The sequence below is a fragment of the Rhinoderma darwinii genome, chromosome 1 (genome assembly GCF_050947455.1).
Source record: "Rhinoderma darwinii isolate aRhiDar2 chromosome 1, aRhiDar2.hap1, whole genome shotgun sequence".
Lineage (NCBI taxonomy): Eukaryota > Metazoa > Chordata > Amphibia > Anura > Rhinodermatidae > Rhinoderma > Rhinoderma darwinii.
In genome coordinates this window covers 372,623,106-372,645,027 of record NC_134687.1, presented here as the reverse complement: position 1 = coordinate 372,645,027, position 21,922 = coordinate 372,623,106, and the positions used below count along the sequence as shown (strand labels likewise).

Below are 21,922 nucleotides of genomic sequence, written 5' to 3'. Positions count from 1 at the left end.
ATAAATGCCTTGAGGGGTGTGGTTTCCAAAATGGGGTCACTTCTCAGCAGTTTCTTTTATTATTTCACATCAGAGCCTCTGCAATTATGAACCAATACTGTGTAAGTTGCCAAATTAGGCCTCAATTTCACATGGTACTCTCTCGTTCCTGAGCCCTGTCGATATTCCAGGCAAAAGATTAAGGTGACGTAGGGTGTTTCTAAAACCGGGAAACACAGCATAATAATTAAAGAGCTGTCTTGTTATGGTGGCACAAGCTGGGCACCACATATTGGCATATCTATGCAAAAAATAAAATTTTCACTCTGCAACATCGAGTGCACACTAATTTCTGCAAAACACCTGCGGGGTTAAAATGCTCAATACACCCCTAGGTGAATACCTTGAGGGGTGTAGTTTCCAAAATGGGGTCACTTGTGGGGGGTTTCCACTATTTTAGTCCCACAGAGGCTTTGCATATGTGACATCGCAACCAGAAACCAATCCAGCAAAATCTGCACTCCAAAAGCCAAATGGCACTCCTTCCCTTCTGAGCCCTACTGTGTGCCCAAACAGCAGTTTATGACCACATATCGGGTATTGCCGTACTCAGGAGAAATTGCTTTACAAACGTTGTGATTCTTTTTTTCTTTTTGAGCTAAAGCTACGTCTTATTGAAGAAAAAGGATTTCTTTTATTTTCACTGCCCAATCTTAATAAAATCTATAACCCCTGTGGGGTCAAAATGCTCACTACACCCGTAGATGAATTCCTCAAGGGGTGTAGTTTCCAAAATGGGGTCACTTGTGGGAGGTTTCCACTGTTTTGGTCCCTCAGGGGCTTTGCAAATGTAACATGGCCTCCGCAAACCATTCCTGCTAAAGTTGAGCTCCAAAAGCTAAATGGCGCTCTTTCCCTTCTAAGCCCTGCCGTGTGTCCAAACAGCCATTTAGGACTACATTTGGGTTTGTTCTTTTAATTGGGGGAAATTGCTTTACAAATGTTGCGGTGCTTTTTCTCCTTTTAGTCCTTGTGGAAATGAGAAAAAAATAGCTAAACCTACATTTTCTTTGAAAGAATGTAGATTTTAATTTTCACGGCCTACTTCCAATAATTTCTGCAAAAAACCTGTGGGGTCAAAATGCTCACTATACCCCTAGATAATTTCCTTCAGGGGTCTAGTTTCCCAAATGGGGTCACTTTTGGGGGATTTCCACTGTTTTGGCACCGCAAGAGCCCTTCAAACCTGACATGGTGCCTAAAATATATTCTAATAAAAAGGAAGCCCCAAGACTCACTAGGTACTCCTTTGCTTCTGAGGCCGGTGCTTCAGTCCATTAGCGCACTAGGGCCACATGTGGGATATTTCTAAAAACTGCAGACTCTGGCCAATAAATATTGAGTTGCATTTCTCTGGTAAAACCTTCTGTGTTACAAAAAAAATGGATTAAAAATGAATTTCTGAAAAAAAAGGAAATTTGTAAATTTCACCTCTCCTTTGCCTTAATTCCTGTGAAACGTCTAAAGGGTTAAGAAACGTTCTAAATGCTGTTTTGAATAATTTGAGGGGTGAAGTTTTTAAAATGGGGTGACTTATTCGGGGTTTCTAATGTATAAAGCCCTCAAAGCCACTTCACAACTGAACTGCCCCCTGTAAAAATAGCCTTTTGAAATTTTCTTGAAAATGCAGTTGAAGTTCTAAGCCTTATAACGTCCTAAAAAAATAAAACGATATTCAAAAAACGATGCCGATCTAAAGTAGACATATGGGGGATGTTAATTAGTAACAATTTTGTGTGGTATAACTGCCTGTCTTACAAGCAGATACTTTTAAATTTAGAAAAATGCAAATTTTTGCAATTTTTCGCTACATTTTTGTGTTTTCACAATTAAATACTGAATGTATCAAGCAAATTTTGCCAGCAACAAAGTCCAATGTGTCATGAGAAAACAATCTCCGAATCGCTTGGATAGGTGAAAGCATTCCAAAGTTATTACCACATAAAGTGATTTGAAAAATGAGGCACTGTCAGGAAGGTCAAAAGTGGCCAAAGCGGGAAAGGGTTAAAGGACCCTTAAACCAGGCAGTCAGACGAATCGCCAAATTTATCACCGTGGTAAATGCTTTATGATAAATTTAGTGTATCTAGCTAGACTTGTTAGACACTTTTCTCCCCTTTTTGATTTGGCTTATATTTCAATAAAATTTTGTGGCAGGACTTTGGCGCGTTTTAAGCCATGCCCCTTTTCCGTTAAACTGTGCACTTTTTTTGTCTAGAAAGGTACACCCCTCCCTCCCTGACAGTATACGACACAGCTGCAGCAGATACAACCTCTATGCAATGCACGTGTGCCCCCCCTCCCCCTGTACATTGCACTGAGTGAGAGAGAGGGTGTCAATACTACTGCATTGTTTACATTGGGGGGGGGGGGCATATTTTTTAAATATTTAATAGGAAAGCCCTCTTATTCTTCATAAGGTCTTGAAAATTGTTTTGGAATGACATACTTAGGGATAACTGAAAATCTCTTTTTTTAATGAACTGTATTTAATGTTTTTGGTATTTTTGCAATAGTAATAACTCCACTTAATTTTTTCACCGACAGGAGATGGATATTGCAGCATCTTCTGCAGGATCACATTTCTCCCTCAGTTGTGAATAAGGAAGCAAGTTGTCAGTCGCTCACAGAGCAGCTCCAGGGTATTGTGCATGAAGAGATGAATGTCTGTTGTGAAGCAGCAGGAAGATACCCAAGCAACTACAATTCCTGGTCCCATCGTATTTGGGTTCTACAGCACCTGGGGAAACTAAATGTCAAGGTATTTGGAAAGTGAAAAGTAAAGCTTTGGACATGCATGCTAGTAAATTTAATATACCACGTATTTTGTGAACAAAAGATGTTTGCATTGATGTCTGTACGAAAGCTCTAGCTTTCATAAATCTCAAGCCTCAAATCTCACCTTCTCTTAAGGAGTTTTTCCGGTTTTATGTATCAATCAATGCTGCCCCATCAGCTAATTAGTGCGGGTTCGGCTGCTGAAACCCTCGGCAATCGAATGTTCTTGCAAAGGGAGGCTGCAGGAAGCCGCAATATATTCCCTGCAGTGTTAAATGAAATGGCGAAGCTTTGAGCTCCAGAGCGGGGGACTTTCCTACTCTATGATGTCCATATGCCCTAGTAGAGCTTGAGAAAAAGGGCCTGTCACAATAGGACTACTCTCTTTTAACCCGTTAGTGACCGCCAATACGCCTTTTAACGGCGGCCACTAACGGGCTTTATCATGATGCATAAGCCTTTTTACGGCACTGCATCAGGATAAAGTAAACAGAGCAGGGAGCGTCAAATCTCCCTACTCTCAGCTGCCAGAGGCAGCTGGGGGCGTCCCTGCTCTGCCGGGTGAGATCGATATTAGTATCGATCTCACCCGTTTAACCCTTCAGATGCGGTGCGCAATAGCGTGCACCGCATCTAAGTGGTTTTGGAGAGAGGGAGGGAGCTCCCTCTCATCCCACTGACACCCGGCGATAAGATCGCCGAGTGTCTGTCTCTGCAATGGCAGCCGGGGGCCTAATAAAGGCCCCCAGGTCTGCCTGGAGCGAATGCCTGCTAGATCATGACCTAGCAGATGCCTGTCCGTTTTAAACGGACAGGCAGTAATACACTGCAATACAAAAGTATTGCAGTGTATTACAATAGCGATCGGAGAATCGCATATTAAAGTCCCCTAATGGGACTAGTAGAAAAGTTAAAAAAAAGTTTCAGAAAGTTAATTTAAAAAAAAAATGTGAAAAAAAATGAAAAACCCATCTTTTCCCCTTACAAAATGCTTTACTATTAAAAAAACAAAATAAAGTAAAAAAGTTACACATATTTGGCATCGCTGCGTCTGTAACGACCCCGACTATAAACCGATTACATTATTTAACCCGCACGGTGAACGGCGTAAAAAATTGAATAAAAAACTATGGAAAAATTGCTGTTTTCTGTGAATCCTGACTTGTGATAAAAAGTGATCAAAAAGTCGCATCTACTCAAAAATGGTACCAATAAAAACTACAAGTCTTCCCGCAAAAAAAAAGCCCTCATACAACCGCATCGGCGAAAAAATAAAAACGTTACGGCTCTTCAAATATGGAGACACAAAAACAAATAATTTTGAAAAAAAAGCGTTTTTACTGTGTAAAAGTGGAAAACATACAAAATGTATACAAATGTGGCATCGTTGCGATCGTAACAACCCGCTGAATAAAGTTATTGTGTTATTTATATCACACGGTAAACTCCGTTGATTTAAGACGCAAAAAAGAGTGGCGCAATTTCAGGTTTTTTTCCATCCCCCCCCCCAAAAAAAGTTAATAAAAGTTAATCAATAAATATGTCCCCCAAAATGGTGCTATTAAAAAGTACAACTTGTCCCGCAAAAAACAAGACCTTATACAGCTATGTCGACTCAAAAATAAAAAGGTTATAGCTCTTGGAATGCGACGATGGAAAAACGTAAAAAATGGCTTGGTCATTAATGTCTAAAATAGGCTGGTCATTAAGGGGTTAAAGCTTGTATTTTGTCTTCACGGCGTGAGTTCACCTAATTTCCCAGTTTTTGTTGATTTCTATTTCAAAATGTAATTACATTCTCTATCATTGTGGGACCATTTGTGCCATTAGGGGATACCTCCACTATTTTCATGCCTTTCGTCCACCTCCATGGCCCTGTTACATGCCGCCATGTCCTCACTAACATAATCACAAATAGACCAGTTATTACCTCATAGAATCGACTTTCTCAAGTTCTGTTGGTGATAATGTCCTATTGAACAATGTCAGGACAGTGATTGTCCTGGAAGCCCTTAGGCTGGGTTCACACGACCATGTTACGTCCGTAATGTACGGAACGTATTTCGGCCGGAAGACCCGGACCGAACACAGTGCAGGGAGCCGGGCTCCTAGCATCATAGTGATGTACGACGCTAGGAGTCCCTGCCTCTGCGTGAAACTACTGTCCCGTACTGTAATCATGATTACAGTACGGGACAGTTGTCCTGCAGCGAGACAGGGACTCCTAGCGTCGTACATCACTATGATGCTAGGAGCCCGGCTCCCTGCACTGTGTTCGGTCCGGGTCTTCCGGCCGAAATACATTCCGTACATTACGGACGTAACATGGTCGTGTGAACCCAGCCTTACACAGCATAATGTCACTGTTAAGCTGTTTCAAATCTGCCATAAACAATGGGGAGAGGGGAATAAGCCACTGTCAGACCCCTCTGGCGGTGGCTTATCTCCTGCAGGAACAAAGGATCCTCCATTCTCCAGGCATCTCCCATCAGCGGAGAGGCAAAATACCTCCTTACGCAATAGTCAACTGAAATTTTAGCTCTATTTATTTCTGTCAATATGATAGGAACCATGCCAGAAACCACAGACCACCTTGTAAGCAAATCGTGTTTGTCGTGCGCCGGTGTTATTCGTCGTACAACCTAATGCCTTCCAGAAACTTTAAAAAAAAAAAAAACGGCCGTGTCCCCAGAAATGTTATTCTGCTGCCATACCTGCATTGCTTCCTTCTCTCCGATTCCAGTGAAATGTATTTCATGTTTGTCGGTGACTCCGTTCCCCCTGCATTCAGAGTTCGCGTTGGCTGCTGATATGCTAATTTATGAATAAATTGACAGAGTGGCTTAGGCTCACGCCTAGTTGACGTTGGATGGTAAAGACCGCCCCTTTGTCAATTTATTGATAAATTAGAATATCAGCAGTTGACTTGGTCGGACTGAATGCAGGGGGAACGGAGGCGGATTGCAGAGGAACAGAGACGCCTACAGACACTAAATAAACGGCACTTGAATCGGGGGAGTGAGAGCAGTGCAGGTATGGTAGAAGCGTAACGTTTCTGGGGACACGACAGGTCCTATATAATGGTTAATAAAAGTTATTCTATGAGTTATATGTATCCCAAAATAGTGCCATTAAAAAATACAACTCATCCTGTAAAAAAGAAGCCCTCATACAGCTAAGTAGATGGGAAAAATAAAAAGTTGGCACTTGGAATGTGGTAATGCAAAAAAAATCGCTTCTTGAAGGCCAAAATCTGTTTCAGGATATGCCATAATTGTCTAAAAGATGGCCTCTGGGGCCCGCACCTATCTTAAGACTGGGGGTTGGAATTCTAGAAACAGCCAACTCGCTGAGCTACGCTGTTTCTGTAACGTCTATTCACTCATTTGTCTCTGGACTACCAATCACCTCTCCACTGATTCCTGTTCGGGGACCCCCGTTCTCGAGGTATGATGTAACAGTTGTATTTCTCTTGGAGGCCTTCTTTAACCGCTTCCCGACCGCCCATAGTAAATTCACGTCGGCACTTGCTGGGCTCTGTGCAGCGCCAACGTGAATTCACGGTGGGTGTTAAAAGCGGGATCCGGTTATCTCGGAGTAGTGCTGACACCCGGATCGCGCTGCGGTCACCTGCCTCTGGTCACAGAGACATGATCGGGACCCGATTTATTCAGGTCCCGTTCATGTGATGGTGATTATAACCAATCATGGCCATCGCAGGGAAAGTTTGTTGTAGCAACAAACTTTCCCCACGTAACCTACACTGTCTCCCCTCTGCTGTTCTATCAGAGAGCAAACAGAGGAGAGACGGTGCCTCTGGTCCTGGAGACATGATCAGGACCTGATTGGTTCAGGTCCTGGTCATGGTAACAAATCATGGCCATCGCAGGGAAAGTTTGTTGTAGCAACAAACTTTCCCTGGGACCAAGTATATATAAACGCTGTCTCTCCCCTGCTGCTCTGTCAGAGAGCAAACAGAGGAGAGACAGTGTCAGATCTGAATATCACAGTATAAGGGCTGATTCAGACAACCGTGGCGTTTTTGTGCACGCAAAACACGCAGCGTTTTGCCTGCGCAAAAGCCACTTACCTGCTCCGTGAGGCAGCATCATATGATGCGTGGCTGCGTGCTTTTCGCGCAGCCGCCATCATTATGACACGCCATTTGGATGTTTGTAAACAGAAAAGCACGTGGTGGTTTTCTGTTTACATTCATCCTTTTGACAGCTGTTGCGCGAAACAGGCAGTTCGCACGGAAGTGCTTCCGTGCGACCGTGGTTTTCACGCACCCATTGACTTCAATGGGTGCGTGATGAGCGAAATCCGCGGAGATATTGAACGTGCCGCGCTTTTTACGCAGCGGACAAACGCTGCGCAAAAAGCACGGACTGTCTGTACTGGCCCATAGACTTCTATTGGTCCATGCGTGCCGCGTGAAAACCACGCGACCTGCACGGACGCAATTCACGGTCATCTGAATCAGCCCTAAGACAGTAAAAAAAAACACCATATAACAAATTCCCCCAATCCCATTAATCTGCCTTGTTAGGTAGGATATAGGGTTAGGGTATAGTGCTAGGTTTTAGTATTCGGGTAGTTAGTAATAATAATTATTAGGGTATAGTTAGTAATAATTTAGGGTGATGGTTAGGGTAGTATAAGTTATATTAGTAATCAATATGATAGGAAGGGCTGTGCCAGTCAATTAATTTGTTGTGGCAATTAATTTGTTCTAATTAAATTAACTAATTTCATACCATTTACGTTTATATATACCTTTACGTATAAAAATATAAACATAATAAAATTGGCCGTCAATTTTTTTCTGCACAGGATGGCGATGACTATTTTGAGGGTTTTGCGCTTAGCGAAAGTGACAGCTCTGAGTCTAGCAGTCATGCTGGTTCATCCTCAAAAATTACAAGGACCAGTACAGGACAGGTAGAGAGGGCTGTTGGAGAAACTTCTCCAAATCAGGGCACGATGCCCAGTACAAGCGACATGCCTCGTTTTAGTGAAGAGGCGCATGCCAACCTACTAGAGAGTTTGCCACTGGATGTATCATTTATGATATGGGAGGCTTCAAATTCTGGTACGCCATTCATGCCTGACTTTAATGCCACCCCAGGTACAAATGTGGAGGTGGAAGGTTTTGGACCAATTTATTTATTTTTTTACTTCTTTCTAACAAATGATTTGCTGGAACATATTGTTTTCCAAACTAATTTCTATGCTTCCCAATTCATCTCTCAGCATCCCCGTTCCTATTATGCCAGGCAAAATTCATGGAGGCCAACAGATATTGATGAAATTAAGAAATTTATAGGCCTCACATTTGCCATGGGGCTTGTTAAAAAACCGAGCATTCGATCATACTGGTCCACCAATCCCGTTCTAACCACCCCTGCCTTTTCTGCCATTCTTCCTAGAGCCTGTTATGAAATGCGCATTTCAACGATAACCGTCAGTGCCTCCCTAGAAGTGCCCCAGATTATGACCGACTCTACAAAATCAGGCCCATCATCAAAGCGTTGTCAGACACATTTTTATTACTTTACACCTCCACACAAAACTTTCCATTGATGAGTCCCTAGTAAAATTCAAAGGGAGACTGCACTTCAAACAATTTATTCCTTCTAAAAGAGCAAGGTTTGGAATAAAGCTCGATAAAATGTGCGAGAGTGCAACAGGGTACACATCAGCTTTTCGCATTATTGAGGGAAAAGATAGCTAACTAAACCCACCAGGATGCCCCCCTCTATCTAGGGACAAGTGTAAAAATTGTTTGGTAGCTTATTACCCCATTTCTAGAAAAGGGCCATAACCTGTATGTGGACAACTACTACACAAGCATATCCCTTTTTAAAAGTTTGGTCGAACATAACACGGGCTTGTGGGACCATTCGTAAAAACCGCCAGGGGTTTCCACAATCATTGGTGAATGAAAAGTACAACAAGGGGCAGTCAGGCGGTGTGCGCAGCGGAGAGCTGCTTGCCCTAAAATACAAAGACAAAAAGGATATTTTTATCCTCCGCTCGATCCACACTGATGCAACAATGGATGTTGTAGAACGAGGTTCTATTTCCCAAAAGCAAAAACCTGTGTCAATCATTGATTACAACAAATACATGGGGGGAGTAGACCTTGATGATCGGGTTCTACAGCCATACCAGGTATCAAGAAAATCACATACCTGGTACATAAAATTAGTTATTTACCTATTTCAGGTTGCCACATACAACTCGTTTGTGTTATACAAAAAGGCAGGAGATTCAAATACTTTTTTTGATTACCAGTAAATTGTCATTGAAGATCTTGTTTTGGCAAATGTTGGCCCCTCCCATCCATTAGAATCTGAATCTATCAAAAGACTCACTGAGCGACATTTTATTGCTGTAATTCCCTCAACTGAATCAAGAAAGTACCCCCAGAGAAGATGTCGTGTATGTACCAAGAAAGGAATGACGTGTGATACCCGTTATTATTGCCCAGATTGCCCATCTCTCCCAGCCTTGTTTCTCATTGACTGCTTTAAAATTTTCCACACAGAGCCACGTTTTTAAACTCTTTATTAATTTGTCCCATTTAAGACATTCAAGAATATAATTTAGTTTATCTTTAGTGTGCCCAAATTTTCTTGGATATTTTTGTTCTTGCCATTCTTGTCAAAAACCCATCTTCATAAATGAACCATGGCCAAAGTATACCCAAAAATAGAAATGTACCTAAAGGGGTTGTCCGATGAAAGGAAAAAGTATTTAGCATTTTGCTTTTGTGAAATAAAGAAACTTCATTATATACTCTATTTTTAAAACCTGCATGACATTGCAGGTTTTAGTCCACATTGTGTGGACCCAGAAGTGTGGAGCTGCGATTCTTGCTGTGACGCGTCAACACAATCAGCGGGAGAAGGAGCATCTCCCTACTCTCTGTGTGTTGATAATGCGGATGAAGGGTCTGGCTGCCTGGCTCAATTCATCAGCTATCCAGCCCCTTCCCCCTTGAGGCTTAGCTGATGAATTGAGCCAGGCAGCCAGCCCTTTTTATATGTGTCATCGACAAACAGAGAGGAGAGGAACTCCTAAAGTCTGTGTCGAAGCGTGGCAGCAAGAATGGCCGGGTCTATGCAATGGGGAATGAAAACCTGCAATCCATGCAGGTTTTAAAAATTAAGTATATTAGAAAGTTTCTTTATTTCAAAAAAGCAAAGTAATATATTGTTAAAATGCAAGCTTAAAGCCAAAATGCACACAGTCCACTCGAGGCCCTGAAAAATGTCCAAGCACTCGGTAATGTACACATATAAGGTAACTACACATTCCTTGAGGGTAAACTTTCCAAAATATGGTTGCTTTCGGGGAGTTTCCACTGGGGCTAAGGGGCTTTGCAAATGTGACATGGCCTGTGCACACCATTCCAGATAAATTGGAGCTTCAAAAGCCAAATGACGCTCCTTCCCTTTTGGGCCCTGCCGTGTGTCCAAACATCAGTAAATTACTGCATATGGGGTTTAACTATACTCAGAAGATTTTTCTTTACAAATATTGGGGTGCTTTTTCTCCTTTTAGTCCCTATGGAAATTTAAAAAAAATGTTCAAAACCTATATTTTATCTAAAAAAATGTAGATTTTCATTTTCACGGCCTAATTCCAATAATTTATGCAAAAAAATTCTAGGGTCAAAATGCTCACTATACCCCTAGATAAATTTCTTGAGGGGTGTAGTTTCCCAAATGGGGTCATTTTTTAGGGGTTTCCACTGGTTTGGCCCCTCAATGGCTTTGCAAATGCGACATGGCCTCAGCAAACAATTCCAGCTAAATTTGAGCTCCAAAAGCCAAATGGTGCTCCTTCCCTTCTAAGCCCTGCTGTAGGTTCAAACAGCAGTTTCTGACCACATATGGGGTATTCCGTGCTCAGGAGAGTTTGCTTTACAAATGTTTGGGTGCTTTTTCTCCTTTATCTATTGTGAATATGGAATAATCTGAGGTAAAACTTAAAGGGAATGTGTTGCTAGAAAAAAAATATATATTTTTTTTGTTAAACTGTTACACTGTTACACATTGTTCTAATTTTTTTTATTTTTCCGCAAGTCAGGAAATATTATAAATTAGATTCTAATTTATAACCTTTCCATGTGCTGGTCACTAGAGGGAGCAATTCCCAAAATTGCAGCATTGGCATGTGGTAAAGCAACCTCATTGCTTTATGCTGCAAAATTGGAGAAGACACACTCGCTCTAGCGTCCTCAAACAATCCCCCCTCCTTTATCCTGGCTAGTGCCAGGAGAAAGGAGGGGGTTGAATGTTCAAACCTCCTACACTGTGTGCCGCCATGTTTTGAGCGAATTCACAGTGTAGGAGGATTAGATATAGTGGTAATCACACAGTATAACACGAACATACACAAACATAACTTGACTGCTCCTGCGGCCGCTGCTGCCTCTGCTCCCTCCGCTCCGTCTGCTCCCTCCGCTCCTAGTCCTTGCTTCTGAACATATGGACGGAAGCCGCGACCGGAAGTAGTCATCTTACTGTCCGGCCGCGGCTTCCGGCCGAAGACCTTCCTTTTGGACTATGTGGGAGCGGCGCATGCGCCGTTCCCACACAGACGGCGTACGCTATATTGAATGGAACGGCTCCCGTTCGCATTCACTATGGTGATGTATGTGCCGTATTCCATCTCTGTATGTGTCGTTAATCGACACATACAGAGATGAAAAAAATAATGGCAGCCCCCTTAGAGAAGTAAAAGTTAGAAGAAAGAGAAAAAAGTACAACACAAAAACACAAATAAATGAAATGTATTTTAATAACATACTAAAAGCAAAAACATATAAAAAAAAATATTTTTCGTGACCACCTTCCCTTTAATTTTACTTGAAAAAAAACGTCTATTTTCATTTCCATGACCTAATTACACTAAATTCAGCAACAATCTGTGGGGTCAAAATGCTCACTATACCCCTCGATAAATTCCTTGAGGGGTGTAGTTTCCAAAATGGGATCACTTTTGGGGGGTTTCAACTGTTTTGGTCCCTCCAGTCCGTTGCAAACGCGACATGGCACTGAAAACCATTCCAGCAAAATCTGCGCTCCAAAATCCAAATGGTGCTCCTTCCCTTCTGAGCCCTGCCGTGTGTCTATACAGCAGTTTATTACCACATATGGGGTATTGCCGTAATCAGGGGAAATTTCTTTATAAATGTTGGGATGCTTTTTCTCCTTTATTCCTTGTAAAAATTAGAAAATTCTATGTTTTTTCAGGAAAAAAATTTATTTTCATTTTTACAGAATAATTCAAATAAATTTAGCAAAAAAACTGTGGCTTCAAAATGCTAACTATAGCTCCAGATACATTTCTTGAGGGGTGTAGTTTCGAAAATGGGGTCACTTTTGGGGGGTTTCCACTGTTTTGGCACCACAAGACCTCTTTAAACCTGACATGGTACCTAAAACATATTCTAATAAAAAGGAGGCCCCAAAATCCTCAAGGTGCTCCTTTGCTTCTGAGGTCGATGTTTCAGTGCATTACCACACTAGGGCCACATGTGGGATATTTCTAAAAACTGTAGACTCTGGGCAATAAATATTGAGTTGCGTTTTCTCTGGTAAAACTTTCTGTGTTACAGAAAAAAATGTATTACAAATGAATTTCAGCAAAACATTTTTTGTAAATTTCACCTTTACATTGCGTCAATTCCTGTGAAACGCCTGAAAGGTTAAAACACTTTCTGAATGCTGTTTTAAATACTTCGAGGGGTATCGTTTTTAAAATAAGGTGTTTTTTTTTAAGGTTTTCAAATATATGGGCCCCTCAAAGTCACTTCAGAATTGAACTGGTCCCTGAAAAAAAAGCCTTTTGAAGTATTCTTGAAAATATGAGAAATCGCTGCTAAAGTTCTAAGCCTTGTAACGTCCTAGAAAAAAAAGACGTTCAAAAAACAATGCAAACATAAAGTAGACATATGGGAAATGTTAAATAGTAACTATTTTGGGTGGTATTACCATCTGTTTTACAAGCAGATACATTTACATTTCGAAAAATCATAATTTTTGCAAATTTTCTCCCAAATTTTGGAGTTTTTCACAAATACTAAATTTATCGACTAATTTTTTTCACTAACATAAAGTACAATATGTCACGAGAAAACAATCTCTGAATCGCTTGGATAGGTATAAGCATTCCAGAGTTATTACCACATAAAGTGACACATGTCAGATGTGAAAAAATAGGGCTGGTCCTGAAGGCCAAAATGAGCTTGGTCTTGAAGGGGTTAAACTGGTTACAACAAAATACATCCACAAGTCGGATAACCATAATTCGTTTTTCGCAGCGTCTTTTACGGACGTAATTGGAGCTGGTTTTCATTGGAGTCAATGAAAAACTGCTCCAATTACGTCCCAAGAAGTGTCTTGCACTTCTTTGACGCGACCGTAATTTTACGTGCCGTCTTTTGACAGCGATGCGTAAAATGACAGCTGGTCTGTACAGAATATCGTAAGACCCATTTCACACAATGTTTGCCGACGTATTGGAGCCGTCTTTTCAGGCGTAATTCGAGGGGTAAAACGCCTCCATTACGTCTGAAAAGAGGTCGTGTGCACATACCCTTATTCTGTGGGTCAATACGATTACGGCAATACCAAATATAGTTTTTTTTCTATATTTTACTATTTTTACAAGTAAAAATACTAAGTGTAAAAAAATGTAATTTATTTTGTTTCGCCAAATTCTGAAAGCCATAACTTTTTTTTTTTACGTCGATTTAAGTGGTATGAGGGTTTATTTTTTGCGGGATAAGCTGTAGTTTTTAATGATACCATTTTGGGGTACAAGCAAGGTTTTGATCAATTTTTATTACATTTTTTTGTGGCAGATGAGGTGACCAAAAAATGCGATTCTGGCGGTTTTGAAATTTTATTATTTTTTTTACAGCGTACACCGTGCGGGTTAAATAATTATATATTGTAATAGTTCAGACTTTTACGGACGCGGCGATACCAATTATTATGTTTATTTTTTTTTACAATGCTCTAGGGGGGAAATCTGGAACACTTTTTTAAATATTTTTTATTTGACTAATTTTTACTTTTTTTTAATTCGTCCCCCAAGGGGACTTCAACCAGCGATCGCTTGTTGAAGTGCGATCGCTTGCACTATATACTGCAATACTAATGTATTATAGTTCACCGAGTAAATTGTCAAGTATGTTTGCCCTAGTAAAAATCTAGATATCACTGATTAGTATCTTTAGGGGTATATATTGTTTGTTTAATGGTAGCAATATAGTTATATTGATTACAAGCTACAACCTGCCTGTGTGAAATACCCCACGCAGTTTGTAAAAAAATGTCTTCACTTAGGTTCAAGTGTTCATCACTTATATTCAAGTGTTAATACGCTTTCTTTGCCACTTTGGTCTCAGTGACTTGCTGGAAAGTTTTCTTGGGTGAGCTCAAAAATTGTGTCGGGCGGACTAGGTGTTGATTGTTTATACTTGGTTTTGATTTTTCTATTTTTGTTATTTAATATTCATTTTTTATTTTGATTTTTCAATTTTTTGTTGATATTTAATTCCAAATGGTGTACAGTACGTCCGAGTATTGAGTTCAAATACCCTCAGGGGTATCTCCCCGTTCGTGTGATAATTCAGCCTGATAGATGCTGTTATAATATGCACTCTGCCTGTTGCATCTATGTTATAGTGCTAAATCTAGATAGCTGCATTCTGTGAGGATTTCAGCTAGTGTCTATCAGCTAGTGCAGCTGCCAGTTACTCTGCCCTTATAAGGACTGCTTCCTGTGTTCCAGTCGGTCACTGAATACACTGTTATGTTCAGACTGAATTGCTGCGATACATTAAGACTGGATCGATATAAAGTCTAAGGATATAAGCCTGTACTTTTCGGCTGGTGCAGCTATCAGCTGTAGAGCCCTTATAAGGACTACTTCCTGTGTTCCAGTTAGCAAAGCTAAGCGACGTCAGGCATCACTGTATGTCTATTCATGCCATTGTAGGCTAATTATCAGAACAAACAAATATTAACAGCAGGCCCCTGATGAGTTGCGGCAGACACTTTTATGAGCAATGAAACGCGTAGGGCAAGTTCAGTGACAGGCTGGAAAGAGGAAGCAGCCCTTATAAGGGCTCAACAGCTGATAGCTGCACCAGTCGATTAGTACAGGCTTATATCCATAGGTAACGTAGCTACTCAGTCCTAACATAACAGTGAATTCAGTGACCCACTGGAACACAGGAAGCAGTCCTTATAAGGGCTCAACAGCTGATAGCTGCACCAGCCGAATAGTACAGGCTTATATCCATAGTTCACGTAGCTATTCAGTTTCAGCATAACAGTGAATTCAGTGACTCACTGGAACACAGGAAGTAGTCCTTATAAGGGCTCTACAGCTGATAGCTGCACCAGCCGAAAAGTACAGGCTTATATCCTTAGACTTTATATCGATCCAGTCTTAATGTATCGCAGCAATTCAGTCTGAACATAACAGTGTATTCAGTGACCGACTGGAACACAGGAAGCAGTCCTTATAAGGGCAGAGTAACTGGCAGCTGCACTAGCTGATAGACACTAGCTGAAATCCTCACAGAATGCAGCTATCTAGATTTAGCACTATAACATAGATGCAACAGGCAGAGTGCATATTATAACAGCATCTATCAGGCTGAATTATCACACGAACGGGGAGATACCCCTGAGGGTATTTGAACTCAATACTCGGACGTACTGTACACCATTTGGAATTAAATATCAACAAAAAATTGAAAAATCAAAATAAAAAATGAATATTAAATAACAAAAATAGAAAAATCAAAACCAAGTATAAACAATCAACACCTAGTCCGCCCGACACAATTTTTGAGCTCACCCAAGAAAACTTTCCAGCAAGTCACTGAGACCAAAGTGGCAAAGAAAGCGTATTAACACTTGAATATAAGTGATGAACACTTGAACCTAAGTGAAGACATTTTTTTACAAACTGCGTGGGGTATTTCACACAGGCAGGTTGTAGCTTGTAATCAATATAACTATATTGCTACCATTAAACAAACAATATATACCCCTAAAGATACTAATCAGTGAATACTAATGTATTGCAGTATGTCGTCTTTCTGACAGGCTTCTATTAAGCTAGAGGGGGTCACCCCCCTCTTTCTCATGATGTAAATGCCGCGGTCGCTATCGACCACGGCATTTAACGGGTTGAACGAGCGAGATTGCGCTCGAGCGCGATCCCGCTCGTTACTGTGAAGTGTCGGCTGGAACATACAGCCGACACCCGCATCGTATGGAATGGGTTCACTCCCTGAGCCCGTTCCATGCTTCTCCTACCCGGCTATGACGTATGGATACGTCAACATTTTGGGAAGGGGTTAAACAGAACGCCTACACTCAGAACGATAACCTTTTATGTTTTTCTGGCAGCTCAATATTATTGAAAAAGTTTAATGTTCACGCTATTAACCACTTAATGACCGGGCCTGAAAAGACCTTAATGACCAGCTAAATTTTTCTGTTTTTGCCTCTCTGCGTTTCAGCAGCCATAACTTTTTTTTATTTTTTCATTGACATGGCTGTATGAGGCCTTGTTTTATGCGAGAGAAATAGTATTTTTTTTCCCCTCAGTTTGGGGGTAAAAAAAATAATTTTTACGCCGTGAATATAGGAAAAAGCGATTCTCGGAATAGTTTTTTTTGTTTTTTTTTTTTATCCCGTTCACGTTTCACGCTAAATAACCCGTTAGATTAATTCTTCAGGTTATTACGGTCGTGTAGATACCTAATATGCGTAGGTTTTTTGTTTTTATTTAGTGTAGGGACAATAAAATGTATTTAATGGAAAATAAAGACTCTTTTTGGGACTTTTTTTATTTATTTGTTTTGTTACTTTTTTTTTTTTTTTTAATCCCATCAAGGGATAACTTTATTTGTAACTTTATTTTTTACTTGTAATGTATTAGCATACTTCTGTACGCTAATACATTACACTGTGTCACTATGACACAGGCTGCTGATCGGGCAGCACATAGTGTGCCCGAACAGCAGGCACATGGAACAGACAGCCCTGGGGTCCTTTTGTAGGTCCCCAGGGCTGACTGCAGAGGGATTCCCCATTGTTTGATCGCATCACTGGAATTCCCTTTGATCTTGCCGCGGTCACGGACCGCGGTAATCAAAGGGTTAAACAGCTGGGGTCCGAATGTGTGCCGACCCCAGCTGTGTTCAGGAGGCTGCTCTAAGCTCAGGAGCTGTTAGTAACAGCTCCTGCTTAGAGGATGAGTGCTCCCACGAGCGCTCATCAGCGACGCCAAAAGACGTCTCTGTAGATTAAGCACCCGCACCGCCTGACGTCAAAAGACAGTGGGCGGTCGGGAAGGAGTTAAATCAGTATGTGTCTTAAAATTCACAGACTACCGATTTAACATGGAGGAACATTAACATTTAAGTCGACCTCCGAGACTTACTTTGATCCCCATGGGAATTATCGGCAAAGGTGTAAAATTAATTCACACGTTACTTTAGCTCTATATAACATAAGGCTTTCATTCGGGTTTATCAGCTAAACTGGCAAAATCTTTTTTTAAAAGTCAGTACACTGATTTTGTCTTTTTGTCAAGGCTCTTTGCAGTTCTATAGAAAGGCTACTACTTTTTATTTTGCTGTATAGAAAGTCTCTTTTTTGTTAAAACATTTCTATTCATACAAGTGCAGAGTCTCCCGAGACTTCAAAAGGTTTGCTATAAAGTATGTATATTTTTTTTACAATATGTGATTGAAAGAGAGAAAAGTTTGACACCTAAAGATGAAAGTAATGGAAACTATTTTAGCTCCCTCTTCTGCGAATAGATTTTCAGAATCCGAAGCATTGGATCAAATTGTAGAAACCCCTCATACCATGCAATGGGAATTTTAAACATGCTTTCTTGCCTCAGCAATTCTGTTGTCAAATCAATACTTCATATTTGCAGCTAAATAACAATGAATCAAATATATTGTACAGGAATGTACAGCCTGGTTCCTCTGCAGTGCGTGGCTGCCCGCATCTCTATCCTGCCTCTCTTCCTGCTTGTGGCCGTATCTGCCTTAGGGCCTTAGCGCAACTTTCGTGCAACATCGTTGTTTTCTGTGAAGGTTCCTGTTTGCATCCTGATACCAGTCCTCACGTCGCTACCCATCTGTATCTGGCTACCCTCTACCCGTCTGTATCCGGCTACCCTCTACCCGTCTGTATCCGGCTACCCTCTACCCGTCTGTATCCGGCTACCCGTTAGCAGTTTGAATCAAGCTACCCGAGATGAGCCTGAGGCTTACTACGGGTTACGAACTGTGACTCCTGTTCCACATCCATCTGCCAGTGCCTGTACCCTCGGTAGACTACACCGTTGTCTCCTGGTCTGCTGGGCAGCTGCTAGTCACACTGTCCCAACTACTTACACCTCAAGAGGTAGCGATCTAGTAGTCTGCTTGCAGCGAAGTCAAGATACCATATGGGGGTTAAAGGGTGAATAGCGGGGAGGCTACTTAGATAACAGCCTTCGAGGTGGCCCTAAGTCAAAACGGTTGAGTAGCACAGTGGTTCCACAAACCGCTGGTCCTTACAAGAATTAGAAAAACGTGGCTGCTTGATTCCAGAAATTGTGCCACACCTGTCCACAGGTTTTATGTGATATTGTAGCTCAGTCTGTCACTTTAATAGAGCTAAGCTGCAATACCAAACACAAGCCATGGAGAGCTGTGGCACTGTTTATGGAACAAATCCTGTTCAGCCTCTTTAATGGATTTGTCCTCATTCTAGTAATCGGTTGAATAGACACAATCATGAAGATTAAAAATAAATAAATTAACATGACCTTATTTAAGAACAGTGTTCCAGATTAGCACTGTATTTTTACTCTTCGGCTGCTTGAGGAGATGTAAAAAAACATAGTTGTGTGGTATCCAGGGAAGTTCTGCATGCATGTCTTGGGTAGAGAGTGCAAGCAGTACATGTCTTCATCCTACAGGTAGCTATAGGGTGTGTTCACATCAGCATCACCCTTCCGTCCATGGGTTCCATCAGACCTTTCCGTCGGAGGAACCCATGAATGGAAAGGCAAACGGAAACCATAACTTCCGTTGCAAATGATTTCCATTCGTCTCTATTCCGTAAGGTTTGTTTTTTGCCAGAATCAATAGCGCAAACGACGGAAAGGTCTGACGGAACACATTAACGGAAGGGTGACGCTGATGTCAACTGGCCCTTACTTTCTTCATCTACTGTGTGTGTAAATATTCGACTGTCCAAATAAGTGTAAGAGAAATTTTTCGTTCAAAAAATTTAATATCACTGCCTATGTGAACGATTAAAAACCGAATTTTATTGAGGTAATTCAAGACACTAAAAAATGGTTCATTAGCCAGAATACTAAACAGGCATAGGTAGTATGACCAAACGGGAGGGTGCAAGAAAGGTATCACACATCCATGTACACCTCCAGCACCAACATGTCACTCTCCCTTCTTATAATATAATGCTTCGGTCACAGATACCACTGAAATTGCATCCCTACGCATTTCTACACCCCTCGTTTTTGGAGTGCATCATCAGGGGTCACATTTATTGTTATATTCAACACCTATTAGCCGTTGAGCACCTATTACGTGCTGTACAGTCTCCCGGTGTAAGCACGGCACTAGTCAGCGGGCCATTCACGTGCCGAGTAGACGACGGACAGAAGTAAGTAATGTCCCTCCCACTCAGCAAAGACGCGTCGTCCGGCCGGCCAATCCCTGCCCACAATAGTCATGAATCTGACATCACGGACACAGACTACTGTGTGTGTAGCATGTTCTACTAAGTAATTCGGTCCCTGCAGACGCATGAAGTATGTGTGGTGTTCTGTTCTCGACTCTTAGCCCTTTAATCCAATTTACAGAAATACCCAAGCAAATGTTGTTGTTTGTCTATGGAAATAATGTTTTACAGCGCTAGAGGTAGTACAGTAATGTCCCAGCATAGGACTCTCGCATAACAGGGCCTGTGAGCAGAACTGTCAATTACACTGTAAGCCCATCCACACGGAGCAGCTCACAATGTAAATGTAAGAAACAACCGCTAATTCTCCATTGTTAGCTTATTTTCTACACTATAATTTTTCAGATAACTATCCACCAGACCAGTGGTCCCCAACCACCAGGCCACGGACCAATACCGGGCCGTGGATCATTTGGTACCGGGCCGCGGTATCCAGGCTGGTCTCCTGGGATGACGTTTCATCCCAAGGGACTGCTGCAGCCTGTGATAGGTTGCAGCAGCAGTCGCATAGGATGAAACGTCATCCCAGGAGGCTGGCCCTCTGATGTCATCCAGGTCGGCCTCCTGGGATGACGTTTCATCCCATATGACAGCCGCTACAGCCTGTGATTGGCTGCAGCAGTCACATGGGATAAAACGTCATCACTGGAGGCAGCATTGGAGGGAGGAACACAGACTTCTGGGTAATCATACGATTATTTGTACCTGAGTTGCATTTTTGCTGCAATAAACGCAACAACTGATATTTGTTGTGGCTTTTACCACCCTTTGAATTCAATGGGGAAAACCTTTAACAAATAAGCAGCGTTTACGCTAATATAATTGACATGCTGCAGCATAAAACTCTGCACCACATGTCAATTTCTGAGAGTTTTTTCCACTCACTATTTACACAGCGTGAGGATAAGATTTGTTCTATCTCATCCACTCTGCTGCTACTGTATTATGAATTCCGTTGCAGGAAATCCGCAATATTTACGCAACGTGTGAACTGACCCTAAAAAGATTTGCATATTTATTTTATTTCCATTTAATTGCAGTCTGCAGGGTGTTTTATAATGCGTGTGATACCACCCCAGTCCGTGGAAAAATTGTCTTGCATGAAAGTGGTCCTTAGTGCAAAAAAGGTTGAGGACCGCTGCCCCAGACAGCAGAAGTTAGACTTAGGGTATGTGCACACGATAGCAGGCATTTACGTGTGAAAAGACAGACTGTTTTCAAGAGAAAACGGCTGCCTCGTTTCACACGTAAATGCTCCTCGCATTATGCGAGGCGTCTGTGACGCTCGTAAATCTTGAGCTGCTCTTCATTGAGTTCAATGAAGAACGGCTCAAATTACGTTGCCAAGAAGTGCCCTGCACTTCTTTGCCGAGGCAGTCAATGTACGCGTCGTCGTTTGACAGCTGTCAAACGACGACGCGTAAATGACAGGTCGTCTGCACAGTACGTTGGCAAACCCATTCAAATGAATGGGCAGATGTTTGCCGACGTATTGTAGCCCTATTTTCAGGCGTAAATCGAAGCATAATACGCCTCGTTTACGCCTGAAAATAGGTTGTGTGAACCCAGCCTTAGGCTGGATTCACACGAGCACATTATGTCCGTAATGGACGGACGTATTTCTGCCGCAAGTCCCGGACCGAACACACTGCAGGGAGCCGGTCTCCTAGCATCATAGTTATGTACGACGCTAGGAGTCCCTGCCTCGCTGTGGGGCAACTGTCCCGTACTGTAATCTTGTTTTCAGTACGGGACAGTAGTTCCACGGAGAGGCAGGGACTCCTAGCGTCATACATAACTATCAGTGTGTTCGGTCCGGGACTTGCGGCCGAAATCCGTCCGTCCATTAAGGACGTAATGTGCTCGTGTGAATCCAGCCTTACATATGTCAATATCCTGTCAATTAACCCATGCAAAAGGGAATCTAAGAAAGTAGGGTAACGTGATTAAGTACAGTTTATTTTCTCTTAACCCCTTAGTGACCAGCCTATTTTAGGCCTTAACGATAAGCAATTAATTTTTTTTTTCCCATCGTCTCATTCAAAGAGCTATAAATTTTTATTTCTTTTAACTGTCAAAAAGCTGTTTGAGGAATTCTTTTTTTGCAGGAGGAGTTGTATTTTTCAATGGCAGTATTTTGGGGTACATGTCATTTTTTTCATTTTTATTTTTTTTTATACTTTTTTTTTGTTGGAATAGAAAAAAAAAACCACATTTTCGCTATTGTTCTATGCGGTTCAAATTTAAACCGCTCACTGTGCGGCATCAAAAAAATGTTACCTTTATTC

The 21,922-nt window shown here is 41.6% G+C and overlaps 1 protein-coding gene across 1 annotated transcript in view; it reads left to right on the top strand.

The window, feature by feature from the left end:
• PTAR1 (protein prenyltransferase alpha subunit repeat containing 1) overlaps positions 1-21,922 on the top strand; it is a 61,754-nt gene that overhangs the window by 10,448 nt on the left and 29,384 nt on the right. The window contains exon 5 of the mRNA XM_075827959.1: positions 2,587-2,800. Coding sequence (XP_075684074.1) covers positions 2,587-2,800 — 214 coding nt within the window. The remainder of the gene's footprint in view (positions 1-2,586; positions 2,801-21,922) is intronic.